General features: G+C 43.0%; 1 protein-coding gene across 2 annotated transcripts; it reads right to left on the bottom strand.

The window, feature by feature from the left end:
* Positions 1-4,716: 4,716 nt before the first annotated feature.
* Positions 4,717-21,346, bottom strand: LOC110535384 (eukaryotic translation initiation factor 1A, X-chromosomal). Of its 2 annotated transcripts, none has more exons than XM_036935049.1 (7): positions 21,156-21,346; positions 11,978-12,061; positions 8,369-8,472; positions 6,795-6,845; positions 6,608-6,689; positions 6,297-6,385; positions 4,717-6,197 (listed from the first exon to the last, which is right to left on the bottom strand). In XM_036935049.1, the coding sequence occupies exons 1-7, from the start codon at positions 21,169-21,171 to the stop codon at positions 6,192-6,194; spliced, it is 432 nt and encodes a 143-aa protein (XP_036790944.1). In that variant the 5' UTR covers positions 21,172-21,346; the 3' UTR covers positions 4,717-6,191. The 2 variants fall into 2 exon arrangements, with proteins under 2 accessions (XP_036790944.1, XP_021476031.1); XM_021620356.2 differs by having other exon boundaries at positions 6,294-6,385; positions 21,156-21,344.
* Positions 21,347-21,776: the final 430 nt, after the last annotated feature.

Genomic DNA, 21,776 nt, shown 5'->3' with positions numbered 1-21,776 from the left:
GCACGAGTTCCCTGTCTGGACAGATAGTAACCTGTTAACGTACATCATGACAAAACCCAAGCTGGACGCTTGCGAGCAAAGATGGGTTGCCAAGCTGGCACCGTACAACTTTGATTTGAAGCGTATCCCAGGCAGCAAGAATACAGTAGCAGATGCACTGAGCCGCGACCCCTTTGCTGTGACTGTCGCGCAGAGACTGATGAGGGTCCTACCTAGCACTTCTGTCTGAGGCTGTTGGGACGCTGAATGATGATGTCCAAGATGCCTTCCGTTGGGCTTCTTATCCCCAGAAGATAACCTCTTTGACCACTGCTGAAGTGAAGGCCATATGTCAGCTCCATATTGACTGGGAATGTTCAACGGAGATGCAAGCAATCCAGCTTGGTTCCAACACCCAACGGCTGCTTTCTCCTGGTATTGACACTTTGCCTGAACTCTCGCACGAGGAACTTCGAGATCTCCAGCTGCAAGACTCTGTGACTTCCAAGGTCATCCCTTTCGTCTTCAATAAGAAACGGCCCACCAGATGAGATCGGTACAATGTTTCTTCTAAAACGGTGTTGCTGATGAAACAGTGGGATCGCTTGATCCTAAGAGAGGGAGTTCTGTATCGTGTCATTAAGGAGAGTCACAGAAACCTGAGAAAGTTCCAGTATGTCTTGCCATAGGTGTTGAGACTCAAAGCGATGACTGGCATTCACAACCTTGCAGGACATCAAGGCCAAGCCAGAACTCTAGCTCTGGCCAGACAGAGATTTTTCTGGCCTGCAATGGAGAGAGACATCAAGGAGTATGTGCGCTGGTGCCAGAGATGCGTTCTAGCAAAGACTCCAGAGCCAGCGGCTAGAGCCCCGTTAGAGAGCATCAAAACTTGCTCTCCCATGGAGTTGGTGTGTTTGGATTTTTGGACAGCGGAAGACAGTAAGAAGAACTCAGTTGATGTTCTGGTGGTGACTGACCACTTCACTAAACTTGCCCCTGCATGGCCATGCAGAAACCAGACAGCCAAGCAAGTAGCTCGTAAACTGTGGGATCATGTCTTCTGTGTCTATGGCTTTGCATCAAGGATCCATACTGATCAAGGCGCACATTTTGAGAGTGAGCTAATAGCAGAACTGCTTAAGCTCTCCGGTGTCCAAAAGTCAAGAACCACAGCATATCACCCAATGGGGAATGGAGAAACTGAACGCTTCAACAGGACTTTAGGTAGCATGCTCAGGAGTCTGCCCTTGAAAACCAAAGAACATTGGCCTGAACAAATCCAGTCATTAACATTTGCCTACAATGCCACTGTTCACAAGACTACGGGCTATGCTCCATTCTTTCTCATGTTTGGTAGAGTCCCTCGGCTACCAGTGGATGTTATGTTCCGCAATGTTTTGGACGACTCCAGTGTTGTGGATTGCAACAAGTATGTCGAGACTCTGATCACTGGGCTGAAGGAAGCTATGAGTGTTGCCCAAAGGCACACTGACAAGCAACAGAGACGACAAGGTCGGGAGTATGACAAGCGGGTTAAAGGCATTGGTTGTCCATGGGGGATCGTGTCCTCATCGCCAACAAGGGTGAAAGGGGCCGCCGCAAGTTGGCTGACAAGTGGAACCCCGAGATTTTCACAGTGACTTCAGTCAATCCACAAACTCACACGTACATAATCCAAGACCGTTGCGGCAGAGAGAAAGTGGTTCACAGGAATCTACTGCTGCAGGTGAATTTCCTGCCATTTGAAATTGATGATTCAGTGCACTTCAATGACAGTGATGCTACAGGGCCTTCGAATCAATGTAGATGCAGGAGAGGTCACCCACTCCGGCGATGAACTGGACAGGGAAGACATGGAGGACTCTGGGGAGGAAAGTGCATCCTGGCTGGCGGAGGATTCAAGCGATTACTCCGAGCTCTGGACATCGGATGGAAAGTCAGAGCCAGAAGAACCTTGTTTGCTTGAGGAAAATGACCGGGGAAGCACCTCTGAGATTCTGGAGCTGATTCCTTCAAACCCACCTCTGATCAATGATCTAAGGCCAGAGCCACCGTTAGTTACCATGGCCCCTAGCCCAGTGGTAGGTCGCACAAGGGCGGGGAGGGTAGTTAAACCAGTAAAGAGACTAATAGAATCAATCCACCAGAAGGTGCAAGTTTAACATAGTACAGAGAGATGATTTAGTACAGGATTCTTTTTTTTTAAGGCTAAGAATGTAGATATAGTGTAAGAGGCACTATGCATCTAGGGGCAGTTGAAGGCCTGACCAACTTTCACTTGCCCTGAACCCTATGGGTAGCTTTGAGCTGAATTCAGAATTAAGCCTTGAGCTTGGTAGGTTATTTTGTTGTTTTACAAGGTTGGTGAAATTCAGGAGGGGTGAATGTAACACTTGTTAAAGTACTATGTGAATTTCACCAGGTTCATATATCAATATGTTGTGTTGATTTGTTATACATGCCTGCATCCTGGGAGAAGGGGAGGTGTACTTACGTGTTGCCCTGCGTGCTCGTGCTCAAGTCATTTTGATGCACTGAGAGAGGTAGGTACGCTTTTTCTGTCTTCAGAAAAGTTTGATTATTTTAAGTACAAAGTCATACACAGTGTTCTGTTCATGAATAATGATGTATATTTAGAGGTTACTCATAAGTGGATGGTATTGTTAAGATGCACTTGTAATTGTACTTTTTAGGATGATATCAATATTCTGAATTCAACATGTGGTTAATAGCTAGCTAAGGTATTAGCTGGCTATTGTATGTGTGAACGATGGCTAGCTCCTCGAATGATCCCAGTCCCTCCTATTGTGCATCTGTTGTAGAAAGAGGCGACGATTCTCAGAACATATGTGCTCTACAAATGTTTTATTTCCTTTTGGATGCAGATGCAGGATGCAGAGTCAGTTCTGCTTGATTAAAACTACCTGATCTCCAAAGTCCACGTTTATAGTCTCAATCAACCACACACAACGCAGAGTTACAGCGGTGCAGTATAGCACCTGCTACATATACACTTGCAGAAATTCGTCAGTCGTTCGTCCCGTGACGATTGTGTTTTCAGCCACCGGTAGTTTGTGGGTGCTTTATATGCGCTGTCTACTTATATTAACTATATCATTATTAATATACGCCTACTGTATGATAGCTAACAAAATAATTAGCTAACTAACGTTAACCTACCTAGCTACTTCTGAAAGACAATTTTTTATTTCTACAATTTCCAAAAGTTAACCAAACAAAAACATAATTACTTTTATAAGACGTGTTTATGCATTAGTAGCACCATTTCTAACTTGTGTATTTTATTTAACTAGGCACATCAGTTACAAACAAATTCTTATTTACAATGACGGCCTACCAAAAGGCCTCAACTCGTTATCAACAAAAATTATTTTCAAATAAACCAAATTTATCAACACAGTAGGCCTAAATATTTCCTAACGATATCACAACTTAAATATAGCCTACTTACTTACTCAGTTGGATCAAGGACATCTTGGTAATTCTTTTCATAATCTCTAAGGGAACTATCTGGGGCAAACACTCGAAAATCGCTTCTGCTGAATGTCTGTGTCGCTACCGAGCTAACAAATACCGTGCTAGTCTCTCACTCTATGAACAATCACTGCTATCCGGATTCCTTGGGACATCCTTACCCTGAACCCTAAACTAACACTAAACTTAACCATTTTACATTTACACTTGATAGGAGGTAGGGACATCCCAAGAATTCAGAATAGCAAGGACCCTCTGGGAAAGCCTATGAACTCCTCTATTCGACTGAAAGTCCTGGACACAACTCTTATTGGTTGTCTGATGTAAGCTACTGGGAACTGGTAACAACACAGTCTGTGATTGGCTAACATGTAGATCTACAGCAAGATGAGATAACAAACCACGAGGTGTTGAAGACAAGACAGATTACCTATAGATTGGTCAATCTTTTCTAGGCCATTAGCGATAACAGGGAATACACAAGCCATAGGCTATACTCAGAGGCTACATCGGCATGTCGGCTTGCACGGGGAAAACGGTAAGTTTCTAACATTTATGGTTGAGATTTAATTCATATAAATATCCACCGTATGACTTTCATTAACACGCAGACGTTAGTAAGGTGTTGATATGACGACATGTTAGTTGACGCTACATGCAGGCGTCACGCAGACATACGGTGGCCTAGGCTTTATTAAGTCTCTTATCACCCCCCATACCACCCAGGACCTCTGCTTAACTAGCTCAAGTGAATGCCCTCCCGAAGCATTTTACCAGTCGCGCCACGCCAAAAGCCAGCTACTCCGCTGCACAATTGGGGGACACTTCTGGCTGAGGAGTCAATTTCACACATCTCCATATGCTACATACAAACTTTACAAATATAAAGACCAACAGAATGTTCAATTAAAAAAAAAAAAACTGTATTACAGAAACATGTTTCTATTACTACGGCATTGTGTAATATTATTAATGTAATAACCACGTGGATAAGGTTTATACAAGGTTTATATAAGGTTTGAATGTGGCGCCACCGCCTGGTTCATACAAACAAGCACAGGTTAACATCTTTCTCAGGGAAGACATTTTTTGATTTATTTAACTAGGCAAGTCAGTTAAGAACAAATTCTTATTTACAACGAAGGCCAAACCCTCTCCTAACCCTGACGACATTGGGCCATTTGTGTGCCACCCTAACTTTGTATGAAATGCAACTTCAGAAAGATCATGTCAAGCCCATGGAATTAAGTTATTTATTGGAAATCCCTATAGTGAGCCATCAGACATCATAGTACATTATAGCTCAACACAAGCACTGGCAGTGGTGTTCAAGACAGACACAGTCCAGTGATATTTATCTAGGCTAGTCCCATACATTGTATGTGTTGTTGCCAACTCCTCTATAGATGCCAAGCCTTGCATGACATCTTAGGCATGACAGTAAAGGAACAGAGGAATTGACTAGGGCAGCAACAGGCACGTTGATTGTCATGAATCTTGCCCTGGAGGTAGAACTGAGCGATTTCCACTAGATCGTGGATAGGCAACTCCAGTCCTCAGGAGCCTGATTGGTGTCACAGCTAAAATACCTGACTCCAATAAATCATCTAATCATGATCTTCAGTTTAGAATGCAATTAGTTTAACCAGCCATGTATGCTAAGGATGGAGAAAAATTGTGACACCACTCCGGCTGCCGAGGACTGGAGTTGCCCATCCCTGCACTAAATGAACCAACTGCAAAGTAAAAATGGTCTATATCGTAAAAATGTATGAAAACAAAACAGTGCTTTTTGGTCTTAATTGAAGGTTTGAGTCAGGCATTAGGGTTATGACTTTGTGGCTGTGCCAGCTAGCGACCACTGCAGTGCTGCCTCCACGGCAATATTCATAAATTCCAACCTGCGCAACACTGGAGCACCAGGCTAGTTAGCAGCTAGCTGTTTTCTCTGACAGACAGGGAGGTGTCACAAAGCAGGACCGAGGAGATAACAGACAAATAACATTCCATAATATTCTAAAATAAGTTAATATTTTCTAGAAATAGGCATGGAATAATTGATGAGACAACCCATATTCAAGAATAGCTTAGGAAAATAACCCCATCTAAAAACATTGTTTTGAATGACCTTAAACCGAGTGATGCTTTGTGACATCCCTCTGGTAGTGGATCAAAACAAACATAAAACCAACAGACAAACCAACCAACATGGGTAAACAATAGAAAAATACAGACACTGTTGAAAAACAGAAGGGGAGGTAGAGCCTTCAATTAGGCTTTGATCAATACAAACAAATGTCATCGGAATACAATATCGAATTAAACAAACATTTCAAAGGATACAGAGGCAACTTCAGGAGTAATGTGTTTCGTAATAAATAAAAACTCATCCAAACTAATATAAAGAGCAACGTTCACTTTCAACTACAATGATACAGAACGCAAGACCAAACATAAAATGGTTTATCTTTTTATTGCGAATCCAGAGATTCTGTACTTGTAAGTAAATTCCACTCTGCGTGAAATTGATATAAATACATTAAAAAGATAACGCAAGAGATTGTGAGTAGCTGCAGTCATGGTATCAATGAGAAATTGGGAGGGTCAACCTTGAAATTTGGTGTGTGTGTGTGGGAGGGGGGGGGGTACAGAAGTCCTGTGTTGATTTTCAGCGAGGAGGGGAAAATCGAACCATACCCTCTGGTAGAAAGTCCTTAGATCTGAAGGAAGAGAGGGGGAAAGGAGAAGAGGGAATTAAAAAACACTTCTAAATTTAAACTTTCAGAAAGCAATACAAGTATAGATTTAGCACCTACATCATCAATGTCCTCGTCATCATCTCCAATGTCATCGAACTGGATGTCTTCATCGTCCCCAGGACCGAAGGTGTCGGTCTCGTTGATCTTGGCTAAGAGAGGGAGGACATAGAAAGGAGAGGTATCAGAGAGTGAACAGGGTAGTGCAAACAAAACAGAAATTGGACAAGAAAGAGCAGTCAACAGTGGATGTCATGGTCTGTGTGCCTCAATCATTTCAACTAGCTTCCTTTCCTTGTTTCCTCTCCTACATGACCACTATACAAACCCCATTAGCTGTTACCGTAGGGACAGCTACTCTTCCTGGTACTCACCGTGCTCCGGCAGTTCTCCGTAAGCCTTCAGACTTCTGGCCTCATCTGCATTGTACTTCAGGATCACATCAGCTTTGTTGTCCTATAGGGGAGAGAGAGAAACCCAAACCTCTTTTTATGATACAGTGACGAACAAACAGACTCACACCCTACAACAACTGCAGTGGTATGTTGCTGGTCATCTCACCTGGTAATCTCTCAATCCCACCAGGATGATATCGGACGTGTTAATCCACACCTGAAAGAAGAGAGGCGAGAAACGCAAGAATGCTTTTGAGGAATTAATCAGATGAATAGATAACAATCTAAAGGTTTGGTTAATATACAGTGCATTTGGAAAGTATTCAGACCCCGTGACCTTTTCCACATTTTGTTAAATTAGCCTTATTCTAAAATGGATTAAATACATTTTTCCCCCCTCAATCTACACACAATACCCCATAATAACAAAGCAAACAGGTTTTTAGAATGAGTTAATAAACTAAAAATAAGAAACAAAAATACATTATTTACATAAGTATTCAGACCCTTTGCTATGAGACTAAATAAATTGAGCTCAGGTGCATCCCGTTTCCTTTGATTATTCTTGAGATGTTTCTACAACTTGATTGGAGTCCGCCTGTGGTAAATTCAATTGATTGAACATGATTTGGAAAGGCACACACCTGTTTATATAAAAGTTCCCACAGTTGCATGTCAGAGCCAAAACCAAGCCATGAGGTAGTTTGTAGAGCTCAGAGACAGGATTATGTCCAGGCACAGATCTGGGGAAGGGTACCAAAACATTTCTGCAGCATTGAAGGTCCCCAAAAACACAGTGACCTCCATCATTCTTAAATGGAAGAAGTTTGGAACCACCAAGACTCTTCCTAGAGCTCGTCGCCCGGCCAAACAGAGCAATCGGGGGAGAAGGGCCTTGGTCAGGGAGGTGACCAAGAACCCAGTGGTCACTGACAGAGCTCCAGAGTTCCTCTGTGGAGATGGGAGAACCTTCCAGAACAGTCTTTGCAGCACTCCACCAAATCAGGCCTTTATGGTAGAGTGGTCAGAGGGAAACCACTCCTCAGTAAAAGGCACGGCAGCCCGCTTGGAGTTTGCCAAAAGGCACCTAAAGGACTCTCAGACCATGAGAAACAAGATTCTCTGGTATAAAGAAACCAAGATTGAACTATTTGGCCTGAATGTCAAGCGTCATGCCAAGCCAGAGCTCGGACTTGAACCCAATCAAACATCTCTGGAGAGACCTGACAACAGCTGTGCAGTGACGCTCACCTCCAACCTGCAAAGAATGGGAGAAACTCCCCAAATATAGGTGTGCCAAGCTTGTAGCATCATACCAAAGAAGACTTGAGGCTATAATCGCTGCAAAAAGGTGCTTTAACAAAGTACTGAGTAAAGGGTCTGAATGTCATATTTAAATGTTTTATATTTGTAATAAATTAGCAACATGTCTAAACCGGATTTAGCTTTTTCATTATGGGGTACTGTGTGTAGATTGATGAGGATTATTATTATTTTTTTTAAATACAATTTTAGAATAAGGCTGTAATGTAAAATGTGGAAAAGGTCAAGGGGTCTGAATACTTAATGAAAACACAAATTAAATTCATTAGATACACTTGAGTCCATACAGTGTAACAGTTGACAGTCCATAGTGAAAAAAGCTTTGAGTCGGCATCAGTCAGGGTTTCCTCTGTTTCAGTGTGATGGGGGTGTGTGTGTGTGTGTGTGTGTGTGTGTGTGTGTGTGTGTGTGTGTGACCTTTTTCCTGAGTTTTCCTCGGATGTGGCAGAGCCGCTTCACTCCATCAAAACACATGGCTTCCAACCTCCCATTGCCCAACATCTTAATCACCTGGGCATACTCTACAGGAGAGAGAGACTCAACATCACCGGAGAGGGACACACCTGCATACACTATGTACTCTACAGCACCGGAGAGGGACACACCTACATACACTATGTGCTCTACAGCACTGGAGAGGGACACACCTACATACACTATGTGCTCTACAGCACCGGAGTGGGACACACCTACATACACTATGTACTCTACAGCACCGGAGTGGGACACACCTACATACACTATGTGCTCTACAGCACCGGAGAGGGACACACCTACATACACTATGTGCTCTACAGCACTGGAGAGGGACACACCTACATACACTATGTACTCTACAGCACCGGAGTGGGACACACCTACATACACTATGTACTCTACAGCACCGGAGAGGGACACACCTACATACACTATGTACTCTACAGCACCGGAGTGGGACACACCTACATACACTATGTACTCTACAGCACCGGAGTGGGACACACCTACATACACTATGTACTCTACAGCACCGGAGTGGGACACACCTACATACACTATGTACTCTACAGCACCGGAGAGGGACACACCTACATACACTATGTACTCTACAGCACCGGAGAGGGACACACCTACATACACTATGTACTCTACAGCACCGGAGAGGGACACACCTACATACACTATGTACTCTACAGCACCGGAGAGGGACACACCTACATACACTATGTACTCTACAGCACCGGAGAGGGACACACCTACATACACTATGTACTCTACAGCACCGGAGAGGGACACACCTACATACACTATGTACTCTACAGCACCGGAGAGGGACACACCTACATACACTATGTACTCTACAGCACCGGAGAGGGACACACCTACATACACTATGTACTCTACAGCACCGGAGAGGGACACACCTACATACACTATGTACTCTACAGCACCGGAGTGGGACACACCTACATACACTATGTATGTACTCTACAGCACCGGAGAGGGACCCACCTACATACACTATGTACTCTACAGCACTGGAGAGGGACACACCTACATACACTATGTACTCTACAGCACCGGAGAGGGACACACCTACATACACTATGTACTCTACAGCACCGGAGAGGGACACACCTACATACACTATGTACTCTACAGCACCGGAGAGGGACACACCTACATACACTATGTACTCTACAGCACCGGAGTGAGACACACCTACATACACTATGTGCTCTACAGCACTGGAGAGGGACACACCTACATACACTATGTACTCTACAGCACCGGAGTGGGACACACCTACATACACTATGTACTCTACAGCACCGGAGAGGGACACACCTACATACACTATGTACTCTACAGCACCGGAGTGGGACACACCTACATACACTATGTACTCTACAGCACCGGAGAGGGACACACCTACATACACTATGTGCTCTACAGCACCGGAGAGGGACACACCTACAGTTGAAGTCGGAAGTTTGCAGAAGCTTAGGTTGGAGTCATTAAAAAATAGTTTTTCAACCACTCCACACATTTCTTGTTAACAAACTATAGTTTTGGCAAGTCGGTTAGGACATCTACTTTGTGGATGACAAGTCATTTTCGCAACAATTATTTACAGACAGATTATTTCAATGTATCACTATTCCAGTGGGTCAGAAGTTTACATACACTGAGTTGACTGTGCCTTTAGACAGATTGGAAAATTCCAGAAAATTATGTCTTGGCTTTAGAAGCTTAGAGGCTATTTGACATTTGAGTCAATTGGAGGTGTACCGGTGGATGTATTTCAAGGCCTACCTTCAAACTCAGTGCCTCTTTGCTTGACATCATGGGAAAATCAAAAGAAATCAGAAAAGACCTCAGAAAACAATGATAGACCTCCACAAGTCTGGTTTACCCTTGGGAGCAATTTCCAAACGCCTGAAGGTACCACGTTCATGTGTACAAGCAATATAACGCAAGTATAAACACCATGGGACCACGCAGCCATCATACCACTCAGGAAGGAGATGCGTTCTGTCTCCTAGAGATGAATGTACTTTGGTGTGAAAAGTACAAATCAATGTCGGAACAACAGCAAAGGACCTTGTGAAGATGCTGGAGGAAACAGGTACTAAAGTATCTATGTCTACAGTAAAACAAGTCCTATATCGACATAACCTGAAAGGCCACTCAGCAAGGAAGAAGCCACTGCTCCAAAACCACCATATAAAAGCCAGACTACGGTTTGCATCTGCACATGGGGACAAAGATCGTACTTCTTGGAGAAATGTCCTCTGGTCTGATGAAACAAAAATAGAACTGGTTGGCCATAATGACCATCGTTATGTTTGGAGGAAAAAGGGGGAGGCGTGCAAGCCGAAGAACACCATCCCAACCGTGAAGCACAGGGGTGGCAGCATCATGTTGTGGGGGTGCTTTACTGCAGGAGGGACTGATGCACTTCACAAAAGAGATGGCTCATGAGGAAAGAAAATGATGTGGATATATTGAAGCAACATCTCAAGACATCAGTCAGGAAGTTAATGCTTGGTCACAAATGGGTCTTCCAAATGGACAATGACCCCAAGCATACTTCCAAATTTGTGGCAAAATGGCTTAAGGACAACAAAGTCAAGGTATTGGAGTGGCCATCACAAAGCCCTGACCTCAATCCCATAGAACATTTCTGGGCAGAACTGAAAAGTTTTTGCAAGCAAGGAGGCCTACAAACCTGACTCCATTATACCAGCTCTGTCAGGAGTAATGGGCCAAAATTCACCCAACTTATTGTGGGAAGCTTGTGGAAGGCTACCCAAAATGTTTGACCCAAGTTAAACAATGTAAAGGCAATGCTACCAAATACTAATTGAGTGTATGTAAACTTCTGACCCACTGGGAATGTGATGAAAGAAATAAAAGCTGAAATAAATCATTCTCTACTATTATTCTGAAATTTCACATTCTTAAAATAAAGTGGTGATCCTAACTGTCCTAAGACAGGGAATTTTTACTAGGATTAAATGTCAGGTAATGTGAAAACCTGAGTTTAAATGTATTTTCTAAGACGTATGTAAGCTTCCGAATTCATCTATGTACTCTACAGCACAGGAGAGAGGGGTACACTGCTCCCACTGAATATAAACATGCTGATCATTACGTTTGAATGCCAACACCTTCAATGCAATACGTCTGCTCTAAAACAGGGCTCTAGTTCTATCTGCAATCCAGAACCCTGGACAAAAGAGAGCTGCATATTCAATCTAGAACACTGTTATGAGCAGTTAAGGTATTCTACACAGGGAAGAGACTGGCAGTTGTTATTTTACAACATAAAAAATTACTCTTATTTTAGAGCTGGTGTAGGTGCAGGCTTTTTCTTCAGCCAAAGCAGTAACACACCAACTAATCAACCAATCATGTCTTGAACAAAGACTTGGTTTGTTTAATCAGCCATGTTACTGCTTTGCTGGAGCAAAAACCTGCACCTCCCACAAGCCCTGGCAGAGACCCCTGCACTCCCCCATCACCCTCACTCCCTCCACTCACCCTGCCCATCCTCTTTGAACACCAGCTCTCTCTTCTCTGACTCGTTCTCATTCTTTCCACGTCTACGATTCTTTCCTCCCTTACCTGGAGATAGGACAGAGAGAAATAAATTCCGTCAGACCACTTTTAGTAATTTAGCAGACACTCTCATCCAGACTGTATGAAGTGCCTTCAGAATATATTCACAGCCCTCAACTTCTTCCACATTTTGTTGTGTTATAGCCTGAAGAAAAAAAATATATAAAGTAAATTGAGATTGTGTTACTGGCCTACACACACACGTCAAAGTGGAATAATGTTTTTAGACATTTTTACAAATTAATAGAAAATATTTAGCTGAAAAGGTCTTAAGTCTAAGTTTGCAACCCCAACAGTGCAGAGTTAAAGACGAGGAATTAACTAGAAATAGTGGCATGAGGCCTCTGAGTGGTGCAGTGGTCTAATACACTGCATCGCAGTGTCACTACAGATTCGGGATAAGTAGGCATTGTGTCAAGAAGCAGTGCGGCTTGGTTGGGTTGTGTTTCGACTCCCGAGGCCGTACAGGAGTTGCAGCGATGAGACAAGACTAACTACCAATTGGATACATCGAAATTGGAGAGAAAAAAGGGGAAAAAAAAGGTATAGATAAAAATAAATAGTGGCATGACGAATAAATACAGTGAATAACATGGCCATCTAGATATGGGGAGTAGAAAATAACATGGCTATATACAGGGAGTACCAGTACCGAGTCGATGTGCAGGAGTACGAGGTAATTGAGGTAACGGTGTACTGTACATATACAGAAGCCACTCTTGCGTTGTCTTGGCTGTGTGCTTAGGGTCATTGTCCTGTTGGAAGGTGAACCGTCGCCCTAATCTGAGGTCCTGAGCACTCTGGAGCAGGTTCCCATCAAGGATCTCTATACTTTGCTCCGTTCATCTTTCACTCGATCCGGACTAGTCTCCCAGTCCCTGTTGCTGAAAAACATCCCCACAGCATGATAATGCCACCACCATGCTTCACTGTAGAGATGCTGCCAGGTTGCCTACAGATGTGACTCTTAACATTCAGGTCAAAGCATCAGGCCTCCTGGGTGGCGCAGTGGTTAAGGGCGCTGTACTGCAGTGCCAGCTGTGCCATCAGAGTCCCTGGGTTCGCGCCCAGGCTCTGTCGTAACCGGCCGCGTCCGGGAGGTCCGTGGGGCGACGCACAATTGGCCTAGCGTCGTCCGGGTTAGGGAGGGATTGGTCGGTAGGGATCTCCTTGTCTCATCGCGCACCAGCGACTCCTGTGGCGGGCCGGGCGCAGTGCGCGCTAGCCAAGGTTGCCAGGTGCACGGTGTAGCCTCCGACACATTGGTGCGGCTGGCTTCCGGGTTGGATGCGCGCTGTGTTAAGAAGCAGTACGGCTGGTTGGGTTGTGTATCGGAGGACGCATGACATTCAGCCTTCGTCTCTCCCGAGCCCGTACGGGAGTTGTATGAGACAAGATAGTAGCTACTACAACAATTGAATACCATGAAATTGGGGAGAAAAAAGGGGTAAAATATAAAAAAATATCATCAGATAATATTTTTTCTCATGGACTGAGAGTCCTTTAGGTGCCTTTTGGAAAACTCCAAGTGGGCCGTCATGTGCCTTTTCCTGAGAAGAGGCTTCCGTCTGGCCACTCTACCATAAAGGCATGATTGGTGGAGTGCTGCAGAGATGGTTGTCCTTCTGGAAGGTTCTCCCATCTCCACAGAGGAACTCTGGAGCTCTGTCAGAGTGACCATTGGGTTCTTGGTCACCTCCCTGACCAAGGCCCTTATGTGTTCTTGGACCTTCAGAAATGTTTAGGTACCCTTCCCCAGATCTGTGCCTCAACACAATCCTGTCCAATCAATTAAATTTACCACAGGTGGATTCCAATCAAGGTAGAAACATCAAGGACGATCAATGGTTAGGATATGTACATACGGTCACTGTGGGAATGACGTCATCAATGCACTTATTAACAGGGGCATCAACCGTCATTGTAACCGCTCATCACGAAGTGGTAGGCCGTCACTGTAAATAACAATATGTTCTTAACGGACTTGCCTATTTAAATAAAAAGTTGAATAGTATTTTATTTGTTTAAACAATGAATGAAGCTGGTGACAAATTCCTCAATGCCATCGGATGAATCCCTAAACATATTCCTGTCTGTGCTAGCTAAACAGTCCTGTAGCATAGCATCTGCTTCATCAGACCACTTCTGAATTGAGTGCGTCACAGGTACTTCCTGTTTGAGTTTTTGCTTGTACGCAGGAATCAGGAAGATAAAGTTATGGTCTGATTTGCCAAATGGAGGGTGAGGGAGACCTTTGTATGAGTCTGTGTAATAGTGTTTAACATTATCTTTTAATTACTACCTCATCTCTGTTCCCCACACATACAGATAATTGTAAGGTCCCTCAGTCGAGAAGTACATTTCAAACACAGATTCAACCACAAAGATCAGGGAGGTTTTCCACTACCTCGCAAAGAAGTGCACGTATTGGTAGATGTTTTTTTTTTTTTTAAAGCAGACATGAAATATCCCTTTGAGCACGGTGAAGTTATTAATTTATTTTTTATTTTTTTATTTTACCTTTATTTAACCAGGTAGGCAAGTTGAGAACAAGTTCTCATTTACAATTGCGACCTGGCCAAGATAAAGCAAAGCAGTTCGACAGATACAACAACACAGAGTTACACATGGAGTAAAACAAACATACAGTCAATAATAAAGTATTAACAAGTCTATATACAATGTGAGCAAATGAGGTGAGAAGGGAGGTAAAGGCAAAAAAAGGCCTTGGTGGCAAGGTAAATACAATATAGCAAGTAAAACACTGGAATGGTAGTTTTGCAATGGAAGAATGTGCAAAGTAGAAATAAAAATAATGGGGTGCAAAGGAGCAAAATAAATAAATAAATTAAATACAGTTGGGAAAGAGGTAGTTGATAGGGCTAAATTATATGTGGGCTATGTACAGGTGCAGTAATCTGTGAGCTGCTCTGACAGTTGGTGCTTAAAGCTAGTGAGGGAGATAAGTGTTTCCAGTTTCAGAGATTTTTGTAGTTCGTTCCAGTCATTGGCAGCAGAGAACTGGAAAGAGAGACGGCCAAAGAAAGAATTGGTTTTGGGGGTGACTAGAGAGATATACATGCTGGAGCGTGTGCTACAGGTGGGAGATGCTATGGTGACCAGCGAGCTGAGATAAGGGGGGACTTTACCTAGCAGGGTCTTGTAGATGACATGGAGCCAGTGGGTTTGGCGACGAGTATGAAGCGAGGGCCAGCCAACGAGAGCGTACAGGTCGCAATGGTGGGTAGTATATGGGGCTTTGGTGACAAAACGGATTGCACTGTGATAGACTGCATCCAGTTTGTTGAGTAGGGTATTGGAGGCTATTTTGTAAATTACATCGCCAAAGTCGAGGATTGGTAGGATGGTCAGTTTTACAAGGGTATGTTTGGCAGCATGAGTGAAGGATGATTTGTTGCGAAATAGGAAGCCAATTCTAGATTTAACTTTGGATTGGAGATGTTTGATATGGGTCTGGAAGGAGAGTTTACAGTCTAACCAGACACCTAAGTATTTGTAGTTGTCCACGTATTCTAAGTCAGAGCCGTCCAGAGTAGTGATGTTGGACAGGCGGGTAGGTGCAGGTAGTGATCGGTTGAAGAGCATGCATTTAGTTTTACTTGTATTTAAGAGCAGTTGGAGGCCACGGAAGGAGAGTTGTATGGCATTGAAGCTTGCCTGGAGGGTTGTTAACACAGTGTCCAAAGAAGGGCCGGAAGTATACAGAATGGTGTCGTCTGCGTAGAGGTGGATCAGAGACTCACCAGCAGCAAGAGCGACCTCATTGATGTATACAGGGAAGAGAGTCGGTCCAAGAATTGAACCCTGTGGCACCCCCATAGAGACTGCCAGAGGTCCGGACAACAGACCCTCAGATTTGACACACTGAACTCTATCAGAGAAGTAGTTGGTGAACCAGGCGAGGCAATCATTTGAGAAACCAAGGCTGTTGAGTCTGCCGATGAGGATGTGGTGATTGACAGAGTCGAAAGCCTTGGCCAGATCAATGAATACGGCTGCACAGTAATGTTTCTTATCGATGGCGGTTAAGATATCGTTTAGGACCTTGAGCGTGGCTGAGGTGCACCCATGACCAGCTCTGAAACCAGATTGCATAGCAGAGAAGGTATGGTGAGATTCAAAATGGTCGGTAATCTGTTTGTTGACTTGGTTTTCGAAGACCTTAGAAAGGCATGGTAGGATAGATATAGGTCTGTAGCAGTTTGGGTCAAGAGTGTCCCCCCCTTTGAAGAGGGGGATGACCGCAGCTGCTTTCCAATCTTTGGGAATCTCAGACGACACGAAAGAGAGGTTGAACAGGCTAGTAATAGGGGTGGCAACAATTTCAGCAGATAATTTTAGAAAGAAAGGGTCCAGATTGTCTAGCCCGGCTGATTTGTAGGGGTCCAGATTTTGCAGCTCTTTCAGAACATCAGCTGAATGGATTTGGGAGAAGGAGTAATGACACTTTGGATGGTGTATCAATACACCCAGTCACTACAAATATACAAACTCAGTTGTCGGAGAGGAAGGAAACTAGAGGTCGACTGATTAATCGGAATGGCCGATTTAATTAGGGCCGATTTCAAGTTTTCATAACAATCGGTAATCAGCATTTCTGGACACCAATCATGGCCGATTACATGTCACTCCACGAGGAGACTGCGTGGCAGGCTGACTACCTGTTATGCGAGTGCAGCAAGGAGCCACGGTAAGGTGCTAGCTAGCATTAAACGGATCTCATAAAAACAATCAATCTTAACATAATCACTAGTTAACTACACATGGTTGATGATATTACTAGTTTATCTAGCTTGTCCTGCATTGCATATAATAGATGCGGTGCTTGTTAATATATCATTGAATCATAGCCTACTTCGACAAACGGGTGATTTAACAAGCGCATTCGCGGAAAAAGCACTGTCGTTGCATCAATGTGCACCTAACCATAAACATCAACGCCTTTCTTAAAATCAAAACACAAGTATATATTTTTAAACCTGCATATTTAGTTAATATTGCATGCTAACATTAATTTCTTTTAACTAGGGAAATTGTGTCACTTCTCTTGCATTCTGTGCAACAGAGTCAGGCTATATGCAGCAGTTTGGGCTGCCTGGCTCGTTGCGAACTGTGCCGACTATTTCTTCCTAACAAAGACAGCCAACTTCGCCAAACAGGGGATGATTTAACAAAAGCGCATTTGCAAAAAAAGCATAATGGTTGCACGAATGTACCTAACCATAAACATCAATGACTTTCTTAAAATCAAAACATAGAAGTATATATTTTTAAACCTGCAGATTTAGTTAAAGAAATTCATGTTAAGAATAAACGTTTTGTTTTCGAAATGATCATTTCCGGATTTGACCATATTAATGACCTAAAGCTCGTATTTCTGTGTGTTATTATGTTATAATTAAGTCTATGATTTGATATTTGATAAGAGCAGTCTGACTGAGCGGTGGTAGGCAGCAGCAGGCTCATAAGCATTCATTCAAACAGCCCTTTCGTGCATTTGCCAGCAGCTTTTCCCTGTGCTTCAAGCATTGAGCGGTTTATGACTTCAAGCCTATCAACTCCCGAGATTAGGCTGGTGTAACCTATGAAATGGCTAGCTAGTTAGCGGGGTATGCGCTAATAGCGTTTCAAACGTCACTCGCGCTGAGACTTGGAGTAGTTGTTCCCCTTGTTCTGCAAGGGCCGCTGCTTTTGTGGAGCGATGGGTAACGATGCTTCGAGGGTGGCTGTTGTCGATGTGTTCCTGGTTCGAGCCCAGGTAGGGGCGAGGAGAGGGACAGAAGCTATACTGTTACACTGGCAATACTGAAGTGCCTATAAGAACATCCAATAGTCAAAGGTTAATGAAATACAAATGGTATAGAGAAAGTCCTATAATTCCTATAATAACCTCAAACTAAAACTTCTTACCTGGGAATATTGAACTCACCTTAAAAGGAACCACCTGCTTTCATATGTTCTCATGTTCTGAGCAAGGAACTTAAACGTTAGCTTTTTATACATGGCACATATTGCACTTTTACTTTCTTCTCCAACACTTTGTTTTTGCATTATTTAAACCAAATTGAACATGTTTCATTATTTATTTGAGGCTAAATTGATTTGATTGATGTATTATATTAAGTTAAAATAAAGGTGTTCATTCAGTATTGTTGTAAATTGTCATTATTACAAATAAATAAATAAAAATAAATTGTCCGATTAATCGGTATCGGATTTTTTTGATCCTCCAATAATCGGTATCGGCGTTGAAAAATCATAATCGGTCAACCTCTAAAGGAAACCGCTCAGGGATTTCACCATGAGGCCAATGGTGATTTTAAAACAGTTTGAGTTCAATGGCTGCGATAGGAGAAACTGAGGACAGATAAACAACATTGTAGTTATTCCACAATACTGTCTGTTTATTGAAAGAAATGTTCTTTCTATATGTGACAATAACATGGTTCAGTCTGCTTTCCAACAGACACTGGGAGACAAATTCACCTTTCAGCAGGACAATAACACAAAACACAAGGCCAAATATACACTGTTGCTTACCAAGTTGACATTGAATGTTTCTAAGTGGGCTAGTTACAGTTTTGATTTAAAAATCAGCTTTCTATTGCAAGACTTGAAAATGGCTGTTTAGCAATGATCAACAACCAACTTGACAGAGCTTGAAGAATTTTAAGAAGAAAAATGTGCAAATATTGTACAATCCAGGTGTGCAAAGCTCAGAGACTAACCCAGAAAGACATTCTTAATGCTGTAACAACAAACTCAATAAATGTGCATTTCTAATAACATGTTGTTTTAACTTTGTCATTTTGGGATATTGTGTGTAGTTGGTGAGAGAATAAGCAACATTATAACCAACTTTGAATTCAGGCTGTAACAACTAAATGTGGAATAAGTCAAGAGGTATGAATACTTTCTGAAGGTCCTGGAAGAGTATTTAACTACATTAGCTATGTAAGGTAAAGGTATTGAGTTTCCCCTTGACCTGTGATTATTGAGCCCAATAGCTAGCTAACCTAAATAAACTCAGCAAAAAAAAGAAACGTCCCCGTTTCAGAACCCTGTCTTTCAAAGATAATTCAAGTAACTTCACAGACCTTCATTGTAAAGGGTTTAAACATGGTTTCCCATGCTTGTTCATTGAACAATAAATAAATAAATAAATAAATAAATAATGAACATGCACCTGTGGAACGGTCGTTAAGACACTAACAGCTTACAATTAAGGTCACAGTTATGAAAACGTAGAGCACTAAAGAGGCCTTTCTAATGACTCTGAAAAACACCAAAATAAAGATGCCCAGGGTCCCTGCTCATCTGAGTGAATGTGCCTTAGGCATGCTGCAAGGAGGCATGAGGACTGCAGATGTGGCCAGGGCAATAAATTGCAATGTCTGTACAGTCAGACGCCGAAAACAGCACTACAGTGAGACAGGACGGACAGCTGATCGTCCTCGCAGTGACAGACCATGTGTAACAACACCTGCACAGGATCGGTACATCTGAACATTACACCTACGGGACAGGTACAGGATGGCAACAACAACTGCCCGAGTTACACCAGGAACGCACAATCCCTCAATCAATGCTCATATTGTCCGCAATAAACTGATGCTGGACTGAAGGCGTGTAGGCCTGTTGTAAGGCAGGTCCTCACCAGACATCACTGGCAACAACGTCGCCTATAGGCACAAACCCACCGTCGCTGGACTAGACAGGACTGCCAAAAAGTGCTCTTCACTGACGAGTCGCGGTTTTGTCTCACCATGGGTGATGGTCAGATTCACGTTTATCGTCGAAGGGATGAGCGTTACACCGAGGCCTGTACTCTGGAGCGGGATCAATTTGGATCTGTTATGGTCTGGGGCGGTGTGTCACAGAATCATTGGACTGAGTTTGTTGTCATTGCAGGCAATCTCAACGCTGTGCATTACTGGGAAGACATCCTCCTCCCTCATGTGGTACCCTTCTTGCAAGCTCATCTTGACATGACCCTCCAGCGTGACAATGCCACCAGCCATACTGCTCGTTCTGTGCGTGATTTCCTGCAAGACAAGAATGTCAGTGTTCTGCCATGCCCAGCGAAGAGCCCGGATCTCAATCCCATTGAGCACGTCTGGGACCTGTTGGATTGGAGGGTGATGGCTATGGCCATTCCCCCCCCAGAAATGTCTGGGAACTTGCAGGTGCCTTGGTGGAAGAGTCGGGTAACATCTCACACCAAGAACTGGCAAATCTGGTGCAGTCCATGAGGAGGAGATGCACTGCTGTACTTAATGCAGCTGGTGGCCACACCAGATACTGACTGTTACTTTTGATTTTGACCCCCTCTTTGTTCAGGGACACAATTTTCAATTTCTCTTAGTCACATGTCTGTTGAACTTGTTCAGTTTGTCTCAGTTATTGAATCTTGTTATGTTCATACAAATATTTACACATGTTAAGTTTGCTGAAAATAAACGCAGTTGACAGGGAGGGCGTTTCTTTTTTTTTTGCTGAGTTTACCATTTTAGGCAGTGATGTGAACCCCAAATTCCTCTTTCCCTGTATCATAATCTACAAGAGGAACATGTGTTATAGCAACATGTGACGATGTTTTACAGTAATACAGACCGCAGATAAGCCATATGGCCTACTACAGCCAGTACTTGAAACTTTCCTGTTAAATTTCTTCAGGCAAGTGTAACCAGTTGACTGGGGTGTGAATGGGTGTTGTAAGCTGAATAGATAACGTTATCTACCATCTAAATGCCTGTGTTAGTATCGTGAGTGATGAGCAAACCGGTTAACTTAGTTAGCTAAACGACAGAATTATATTAATTTGCTCCACTTAAAAAATACAATATAGCGAGCTGGCTGCTGTAAACTTCACTTAGCTAGCTTGTACGTACCATTACTTCTGAACATGAACTCTAGCTAGTTACTGGTTAACTAGACATTATGCTGGTTAGCTAGCTAAACTAGAAGGTTACGGTCTTTGATTCAATTATGTCACGTTTTCAATGCGTGTAGCTAGTCAGAGATGCCGGACAGAGATAGCCACACATTACGGGAAAAGACGGCAATTCTAACGCTTTACCTTTGTTCTTGGGCATATTTTTTTACAGCTCAGATCTTCTTTTCGTCCAGTGGTGACGTGTTGTCGCTTACTGTTGTATGAACAATATTGAATAGGAAAAACTGGCCAATTTCTCCCTACAGAATTCACGTAAAACCAATTCACCGCTGGTGTACCGGTAAACGCATGCGCATGTCATTTCCTACAGAATTATAAAGTTTTATTTACACATGGTGAAACAGCAAACCACTGAGAGAACTGGAGCTATGCCAGCACAGTTGATTTAAATTCTATTTTGTGCTAGCTAGCTACTGTCTTTCTTTGATTATATCAGTTTCGGAAGGGGCATTAATAGTACACGTTTAAATTGTATTATGTTAATTTGAAAATATATGTGTAAATGTAGAATGGGCGAACTTTCTTGGCAATGTGAATGTACCAGACACAGTGGAAACATATATGGAATGTATTTGACTAATATTTTAACATATGCATATGCTGGAACTGTGTACGTGTTTAGAATAATCAAGCCAATCAATTCAATATACATTGTATGTATTAATACATTTGAGGAAAATAATATAGCCACCTCGAGTAAATGGTCGTTCAGTAGAAACACTCCACTACAGTAGGTGGCGACCG

Source organism: Oncorhynchus mykiss, chromosome 11 (assembly GCF_013265735.2).
Source record: "Oncorhynchus mykiss isolate Arlee chromosome 11, USDA_OmykA_1.1, whole genome shotgun sequence".
In the NCBI taxonomy this organism is placed as follows: domain Eukaryota; kingdom Metazoa; phylum Chordata; class Actinopteri; order Salmoniformes; family Salmonidae; genus Oncorhynchus; species Oncorhynchus mykiss.
This window is presented reverse-complemented; position numbering and strand designations above follow the sequence as displayed.

Coding starts and splice junctions, on each gene's coding strand:
- LOC110535384 (XM_021620356.2), bottom strand. Junction 8,473..11,977: donor GTTCAAAGAGGATGGGCAGG/GTGAGTGGAGGG, acceptor TCTCTCCTGTAG/AGTATGCCCAGGTGATTAAG. Junction 6,846..8,368: donor GAGGAAAACTCAGGAAAAAG/GTCACACACACA, acceptor CTCTTCTTTCAG/GTGTGGATTAACACGTCCGA.